This window comes from Phoenix dactylifera, chromosome 5 (genome assembly GCF_009389715.1).
Source record: "Phoenix dactylifera cultivar Barhee BC4 chromosome 5, palm_55x_up_171113_PBpolish2nd_filt_p, whole genome shotgun sequence".
Lineage (NCBI taxonomy): Eukaryota > Viridiplantae > Streptophyta > Magnoliopsida > Arecales > Arecaceae > Phoenix > Phoenix dactylifera.
The window spans coordinates 17,779,924-17,789,412 of record NC_052396.1 but is presented as its reverse complement, the minus strand read 5'-3'; the positions used below and the strand labels follow the sequence as shown (position 1 = coordinate 17,789,412).

The window sequence follows — 9,489 nt, the reverse complement described above, 5'->3', positions numbered from 1 at the left end:
ATAAAGTGCCATGTCAATAAACAGACTAATCTGAAACCTACACATATCTGTTGTAAAGTCAGTAAGATTTTTGGGTCGCCACAGCAATATTTGAATAATTATAATTCCGGAAACGCAACAACGACGAGTACAAATGGTGTCAGGAGTATGGATGGCTCAGGTGCTGATAACACAATGGAAGCTTCAAGAGTGCCGGAATCTCCCTTGCCCTCAAGAGTTCCTTTCAGCTTGAAAGAGAAACATAATCAAAGAATATTGATTTTATTGGCATATATCAAACATTAAACAGTCGGCTGTTAGCTCGTCGTCCAGACAATTGCAGGCCCTACACTTGCATAGACAACATGATAAGGAATCACCACAAGACAAACCAACTGAAACAATTTTTCATCACCAAAAACCACTCGGAATTATATATATACTAGTTAACATCAACGAGATATCGATATACCACAATCGCTACTAGGCCAAGATTACCACACTACCGGAGAGCATACATAATATCTCAGATAATTTTTGTTGGAACCGTTGATCAGATGTGACTTCCACTTTGGATGATCATGCTGCAAGGACTATGAACACAATGAGCAGCACCACCCCAAAGATTACTACGAGCAAGCATGTCTGCTCAAATCAAGAACACCGGGTCATGAAAAGGGTGCTACAACATATTAAAATTTGATATATTAGGCAGATTAGACATACCAGAGATGAATTGGACTTTTGTGTTTTGGATGCTTTTGCAAGTTGAGTCTTTGCCTGTGCAGTCGCTGCCCGGGAGTTCTCGATGTTTGAGTCGATATCATCTGCCGCAGGTGACATAGAAACATTAGTCAATTAGCTTCAATTTACTTTCAGATGGCAATGCTAGGATGTACAACTTACCAATCATCACTCCTTGGTCATGAACCAACACAGCAAGGTCTTTGAAAATTTCATTCACCTCACCGATCTGCTGCTGAATCTCCTGTATGCCTTGTTCTCTCTCCTCAATGATGGCTTCATTGAAGACAATTTCATTGTCCAATTGCAATACCTCTTGCCTACAATGCCACATAAAATTAAAATTAAAATAACAAATCTCCAAAATCAGTTTAGAATTGTCAGAGATGCATGTCAGAGAAGATGCCAATGGGTGATGATTTGTATCCGGGAGTTAGATGGCAGCTATCTCAAAACTGTAAGTGATCAATAATCAAAAATTCACAAAAGCGAGAAGTTGAATTCATAAACATTGATAATGTCAAGAAAGAGCAAGAATACAGAATTTTGCTCAGGCAGCTGGATTCCCAAAATGCTGGAAAAATGAATTTAAAAAGAAATGAAAGAAATTCAAAAGTTGCATGTGCAAGGCGCCGGTGCCAAAAAATATCTGGCCCAGCATCTAGAGGTGTTTAAATATCAAGTACCATGGATGTCTTGTGCCAAGCATGATCATTTCACAAACTTACTCAAACATATATTATTATGCATCAAAGAATAAAATTGAAAGACTTGCTCACCTCCTGGATTCCACAAGCAGAGCCCGCTGTTCGGGTGTTTTATCAACATTGACATCTATCTCACTTGCTGTATAGCTGCAAAAAAATAAACAGGGTACATCAATGACATGATCAGCAAGGCATATAGATCAAAATGTGTATCATGTAATGATAACGTAATAAGCAGGCATTCAGCATTGAAAATAGACAAATTACTAATGACAGCTACAAGTTACTAACGAAAATTCATGAAAATACATAAATTTTATGTCAAATAGCTTGATACAACCCAAAACACACACATACACATGACTGACAATCATTATGATAAAATTTTGAGACCACCTATACAAGCTGACTGAGTATATCAGTCCAACTAATGTACCTTGAAGGAACTGCTTGGGGAACAAATGGGGCATAAGCAGTTTCTCTCTCAGCTGCAAGCCTTTGAGCTTTCTGAAACTCTTTCAGAACTGCTTGGAAATCTTTTGCAAGCTTTGCATCGGCTATTTTTTTGCTTGCCTGCAGTTAGAAACTCAATTTCTAAGAAACACAAAATTCAGGGCAAAGTCACCATGACATGTAGTTCAATAGTTCGAAAGGTCGTATTAGACTGAAGGAAATATATAATGTGTTTCGCCTCTATGTATCTGAAAGTTTAAGAGCAGCAGCAATCATGTCATAATAAGTTAAACATTATGCACTGGAAATTACAATCGATGGCCATTATATCATTTGACAAGCACAAGCTCATGAATTACAAATCAAGAGCACAACCATCACCTAGCTCTTTAATAGGTTTAACAACTAAAAGATCAATTAGCGCAATTAATTACTGAAGCTGTCTATGGTTTGCAGATAAACCACGAATAACTGCTGAATAAGGGACTTAATCAGGGAAACAGCAAAGTTATATTTGCCTTGAATTGGAATAACTTTAATGGGTACATTACCACATTAACCTGCATAAATCTATTCGGTCAGCAGGAGGGTCAAGCAACTTTGTTCGATTCTTGAGAGAGTTTTAATTCATCTCTAATTGCCAAAAAGTTAACGGCTACACAATTATTTCAACCTATCCAGCCAACTAACGTTTGCAGCTGTTCCAGTTTCTTCACAGTTTCCAACCATACAGAATTACAGACTTATTCATGTAAAAACAGGATAAAGTCGAATACAGACGAATACAGAGAAACAAGACAACTTATTCAATATATTCCTTATTCACAACCACAAACACGGCCTAAACAACTTAACATGACATATTTTTGAAGGATATGACATAATTCCACCAGTACATTGATACCGAATAAGCTTAGACCAGGGCTTTGCTCAAGTATAAGGTGAGACACAAAGTACTTGTTTAAAGGAAAAAGGTGTAACACATCACTATTCAGTATTTTTTATTCCAAAATACAAATGGAAGGATAAAAAATATAGTGTTTTTAATTGTTTATTAAATTTTTTCTTCAGAACATTCTGCGGTACCTCTACTTTTCTCTCTTTTTTTATTCTGCATCAGTATTATAAAGAACTATTATGGTTGTAGAGATTGTTTGTGACAAGAGTTTTCTCATGTGACTCCATTAGCATGAAAGTGAGTCTGCAATCACACTAGGTGTGCAAGGTCATGATTATGACACAAGTGCCGGCCAGATCGTCCAGCTTTAATGCAGCTAACTCAGCCGCTCAAGGCATAAGCAACATTATTCAACCGTCTCCCTATTAAACCAGGAAAAAAACCGTTTTCACAATCTTCTAGACGGATAGCGACAGAGAACTCGTTAGTCAGTAAAGCCCACGGCAGGTGCTGCTGTTAGTAAAGCATGCTTTACTCTGATCAATATGAGAGGCTGCTCCTTTCTCAACCCATTTGTTAATAAAAAATCTCTCCAACTTTGAAAAAAGAAACTTCGATGGTCATACTTTATTCCCCAATAGTAATAGGACAATTTTAAAAGACTTCATAAGGCCTGGCAAAGAACTCTGTCAATACATGTGAAGCAAAATCATTAGGAAACCTGGATCACTGAGAAATAGGGGGAAAGGTTCACAGTCGTGCATTCATTTTGTCGTTTAAAACTAAATACTATTCTCAATTCTGTTGAATGGAGTTTCATACATCTGTGAACTCTTCAAAACTCATTTTCCTCAATCTGATTTAAACATTTGGTAAGGATGAAAATAAATCAGGAAGACAAAGATGTATCACAATTTCAGGCCAACCAAGACACTGAAATTACACAAGTTGGTACATTTCTAGTCCAAGTCAAATCCAAGGTGATGGGTTTAGGTCAGGCTTAGTCGAGCAAAATTGAACGGTACCTAAACTACAGCACAACCGATTCAGTTGTGCCTCAGGTGTAATCCGCCTAAACATAGCTCCACCACAGAACATTAAAGCCAAAGTCAGGTTAAAACCAAATTTTTCACACGAGCCTATTAATTTAGGTAGAAGGTGCAAGATACAATCTGATGAACCTTTTGAGTCCTACTTGAATGGAAAGCTGAGGAGTTTTAAAACTGTTATAAATTCTAACATACATCCCAAGATGAGATGGATGAATCAAACAGTTCAACGAGAATATGTAATAAACACTCACGCTAACTTCAGCTAGATGATCTGTCTCGCTAGCTTGTTTAAGTTTGGCTGATGTATCTTTCACAAGTTGTCCAATATGTAACCTTGTCTTATGCCTGCCAGCAAATAAATTAATCAAACTAGGCTCATCAAGCAAATGGCATTTAAACTTTCTAAATCAAAACAAAAGAAGGTGTTAGAAAGGTGCAAATTTGAAAGGAAAAGAAACCATAAGTCTGGAGAAAAGGTGTTGTCCAAGCATTTCAGATACTCATACAATATATGTTGCACAACAAAATGAAACCACGATAAAGGTGAAGCATTAAAACCTGTAAAACTGCATAACCTGAAAAGGAGCTTCACGAAAAATTGAAGATAAGATTTATAAAAAAGGGCCAGAAGATGTGGCATCGGAGAAGTATAATAAGGACGTCATAATATCCATTACAAGTTCAGAAAAAAGAGTAGATGTGTTGTGCTCATACCTCAAAAAAAAAGTGAGATAAATTTTGTCGACATACTTTTCGTACAAAAGCGGATGAAAAGAAACCAGAATGCGGCTATTTCACATAACCATGGAACATTAGCATTATAGCAATGATTGTTACAAATACTAGTAGACTCCTTGAAGAGAAATTGATGTTGTAAAATTTTAATATATAAGGATTAGATACTTTACAAATTAGTAAAAAGGAATGAGTAAGGTTATGCATAATCGAGATTCTGTAATATCAAATCTAATGAGTAAATTGGGAAAGTATTGAGGTCTAGAAAAAATTTTCATGAATTTGTCCATGTCTGTATTTGCCATAATGGGTGATTAAAATGGAAGCTGAAAAACAACTAACATACAAATGAACGTCAACAAAAACTGGTGACACTTAAGGGCATCAAGAAAGAGAAATGTTTTCACCTTAATTGTCTCCTCACAAGCTCCCTCAAAAGTTTAATTGCAGACCATTCAACATGACTCAAACGTTACACCACCTCCTATGTTACATGGACTCAAGTTTGTGTGTCAAGTGAGGGTGCATGTCCAAGCATCGGATCCTTTTTACTACCCAAGAATTTAACACTCTGTCTAAGTGCATACCAATGTCCATGTTTAAGTGTTGGGTGCAGGTACCCTAGGCTAAAATCAAAAGGTCCAGGTAACATAGGCCATATCTAGAAATACTCGTCTTAAAGGCAAATTTAAACAACAAGAAAAAAAATTAAAATTATAATGGTGTATAAAAGTTCTAAAGACCCAAGACAGCAAACATGGGGAAGTAGAAAAGAAAGAGAGTATGACCAGACAATAGGTTCTCATAAAGGATCACATTCTCAACATTGAAGCCGCTAGTATGCCAAACATACATGATGTCTCATCAATCTCCATAAGCTATCAATATCAAAAGCAATTAGACAAAAGAACCAAATAACTCATACTTTCTAGAGTTTCCTCAAAATATCACCTGAAAAAGTATAATGATTAACTTGAGATTTCTTATAAAAAGTCGCAATGCTGGGCACTTGGCTTAAATGCTAGTCCTCAAAAATCCGCAAGCAACAGATAGTAATTAGGGGTGCAAATGGGTCGAGTCGGGTCTTAAGTGACCCCGACCGACCCGGTTTCTTGTTCGGATCATAATTGTGGACCTAGACCCAACCCAATCGCGGGTCGGGTCGGGTCGGGTCCTAAGTGACCCCGATCCGACCCGGTTTCTTGTTCGGATCTTAATTGTGGACCCAGACCCGACCCGATTGACAATCAGATCGGATCCGATTGGGTTCATGGCTACATTTTTTGACCCAACGGGTCATTCGGGTAGGGTGCATGTATAATCCAGACCCGACCAAAAAATTTGGGTCCGAGTCGGGCCCTCCCAAACTACGAAAATATCTCGAAACGTTCGGCTGCAACGGTCATAAAAACTTTCTTTAATTAATGTACTCCCAAAATTTGGGTAAGTAGGCAAATATTAGATACATGTGAAGAAAGTCCCAACAACTAGAAAGAGTAACGTACTACTAGCCAGTAGCTCATACACAACATCCGCCCATGCTGCAAATATGACCATTTTCCCAATCCTACAGCCCGAGCTCTTCTAGGCATTTTCTCCGTGCCATCTTTTAGCTGTACAAGCCGCATGTCCTCCCACCACTATTCATATAGGTGAGCTGTCCCTCTACCAATCCAAATTACCAAAAAACAAACTTACAATCCCATTCACCAACCGAACACCTGTGACAAATAAAGAGTACAACTAGCCTCACGGGAGCTGCAAACTGTGAGTGGGGAGTGGGGAGTGGGGTGTCATCCCATCAACATTAAGGGCGATATGACATCCCGCAATGGGGAATGGGGAGTGGGGAGGCTTCGTAGAACAGATGGGGAGTGGAGTGGCGACAAGTACTGCTGTAACACTCCTCCCACCTCTTTTTGCTTTTCCTTCCTTTTGTTTATTTTTAAAAAAAAACTTCGTAAACCGTGAGCCTACGGGCTGCGGGCCCAAACGGATAATTTAAGTTCGGATCGGATCGTTAGATAAACGATCCAAAATTAACCCAAAAAAAAATGTCGGGTTGGGTCCGGGTCGGGTCGAGATTCAGTAAATCTAGATCCGATCAGAAAAATAGAACAGATCCAATTTTAGAATCAGACCCGGCCCCAGGGTCCAAAATTTCGGGTCAGGTCACGGGTCAACCCAACCCATTTGCAGCCTTAATAGTATTACTCAACAACTCTGAACAACTCCAAAGAGTCCATTTAGAATGACAACACAGCAAATAACAACTCACTGTGACATCCTTAACAAGAATAAGGGCAAAACTAGAATAAGCTTTACGATTTAGATATCAATTTAATCTCTCTTATTAAAGTTTGTCATTTCTAACCTATTAAAACTTTTAGAACTTGACTTGAAATAGATTATCATTCAAATATTCAACATGCAAGCATAATGGACTGGATCAAGTTAAGCCCTGACCTAAGTTACAACACTAGAGGGCAAAAATCTATTTATCAAGATATAGCTGTATGGTAGATGCAATCAGTCCGATCTCATGATAAAGTCGATAAGGGTTTCAAAAGTTGGTTTTAGCTAATTAAGACAAAATTTTATTGAACACGTACCATACTTGAACCATGTATAAACCAAATATTTTAAGTTAACAACCTACCCCTGAGCCCTTATCCTAGACTACTCTAAGCTAATCCAAGCATACCTGCATCAGGTTAAATAGATGGTTTTGAATTGAGCACTAAGACACCATATAATCAGTATACCGGTGTCGAAACACCTCCATTGCAGCATAAATATATATAACCGTTCTTATATATGTGTTACGACTAGTAAAGGCTATCATTTGCACATGTACCACAAAAGGCTATTATGTGCACCACATCATTTTCAAGATTTTAAATATTTTATATCTTGAAAAATTATAATTAAGATAAAATATTTATTATCTTGCTGAGGCATGTCGTTCTCATTTTTATATGGCCTTTGTGACACAGCAATACTATACGTCAAGAAAATGGAGTTTCCAATTACTTAGGTTTACCAAGAATATGATGACATTATATCCATCTATGCATAGGGATAAACTGTACCAAAAAGGGTGGCCAGTGCACGAGGCTTCCGCCATTGCAGGGTCTGAAGAGGGTCAGATGTATGCAGCTTTACTCCAACATGTAGAGAGGCTATTTCCGTATTTTGAATCCATGACCTCCAGGACAAATAGAGCAACCTACCATTGCACTAAGGCTCACTCTCATAGGGACTGAGTGTACCAAAAATCTGAACATTGAAACCAAAGAGTAACATCTAAGTCGTAAGTTCTCAAATCTCTAGCAGGCCTCCAGTTCTCACCCACATTTATTAACATTCTCTAGACATTATGTGCTCTCTACTACTTCCAACACCTGAGCCATGACATCATTTTCTACCCTTTCGTAATTATGTCTATCAAAATTCTCTCATAGCCCATTTTTAAACTCTCAAGCTGTCGCCAAGAGAAATGCCTGTATTCATAACGAAGACTAAGCCCCAACACTACAGCTTTTCCTTGATATAAATGGCAAGACAAAAACTAAAACTCTCAGTTTAACATATAAAAGGAAATGAGAAAAAAAATAATAACGTTTTTGAGTCTACAGTGGAGGATAAGTGTGTCCACTTTGTCCTCAATATTATGGTTATCCAATTATAAGTTCTGTTACCCTTTAGCAATCTACAGTCCCATCCATGACCATCTCGAAGGATCTTGAAGGCCAAAATAACTTAAAGACATGAGCAGAAAAACAATACTCGCACACAAAGAAACAAAAGATATAAATGAATCTAGCTTTTAACTAATGAAACCTACAACCTTTGTGCAAAGACATCGCAATTCATAATTTTCCTGATGAATATCCAACAGGTATATGACCATAGCTAAAAGATCACGAACATTGAGGATCCAGCAGAAAGAAAAAAAATGATATTTTTTTTTTTAAAAAAAAAACAAATCTACTACTCCCAAATCTTGATTCAAGAAAGCTGATAATCAAATAGGCAACGATAGACATTACGATGACAATCAACAATCAGGATGTCTTCTGGATCAAAATATGAGGCATATAAATCCTAGAAACCAATATAGTTCCAAAACAATACAAAACCAAAAGGAAAAAAAAAAGCTAATTAAATAAAGCGAAGATGATCCTCACAGCTTCTCTCGGAGCTCGGCGGTGTCCTTGGGGGTGCCGAGGGTGTTGACGAGGCGCTGGAAGGTGGCGACGGCGGTGTTGATCTGGAAGACGCCTGCGGCCACCGCCTGCGTCGGGTCCTGCCTCCCGTTCACCAGATCCCTCCGCCCCGCCAGCGGCCGCCCCGCTTCCACATCCTCGAAGCTCATCCTCTCTCGCCCCTTCCTCAAATCCTCCTCCAAAAACGAAGACGAAGAAGGATAAAATCGACCCAAACCCGGACCCCAACAAATCGAGGAAGGAGACGACGGTGGAAATTAAAGAGAATTAGAGAAGGACTCTCGTTCTTTTCCCCCAATTCTTATTTATATTGCCTCGATTGAAAGGGTCGACGAATCGGCCGAGGAAAGGAAGAGGCCAGCAAATACGGAAGAGGAGGCCTCGAGAGAGAAGGGGGATCTACTTAACGGGGTCGCGTGATGGCCCACCGATCTGACGGTCCCAAACGGTGCTCTCTGACTCGGCAACAGTACCGATCAGCTGCCGGGGCGCATTCAGGGTACAGCTCGAGAGCAAATTATAATCCTACACGTAGCACGTGGGGCCCAACTGAATTCCGTGCGTCGGAATCGGTCGCCGAGAAGCCTGTTGAGGCTACGTGGATATCGAGTATGATGTAACGGCTTATATGATCGGACGGTGCAGGAGGATCCAGCAAATGAATTCTTCCGCGATCAACGGTGATTGGAGCT

At 39.0% G+C, this 9,489-nt stretch overlaps 1 protein-coding gene across 1 annotated transcript; it reads right to left on the bottom strand.

Annotated features, from left to right (window-relative positions):
- Positions 1 to 242: 242 nt before the first annotated feature.
- Positions 243 to 9,179, bottom strand: LOC103713007 (syntaxin-22-like). The gene is made up of 7 exons (XM_008799753.2): positions 8,759 to 9,179; positions 4,085 to 4,178; positions 1,867 to 2,003; positions 1,503 to 1,577; positions 886 to 1,043; positions 706 to 806; positions 243 to 624 (listed from the first exon to the last, which is right to left on the bottom strand). Exons 1-7 carry the CDS (start codon positions 8,944 to 8,946, stop codon positions 559 to 561), a joined length of 819 nt encoding a protein of 272 aa, XP_008797975.1. The 5' UTR covers positions 8,947 to 9,179; the 3' UTR covers positions 243 to 558.
- Between the last annotated feature and the right edge of the window lie 310 nt (positions 9,180 to 9,489).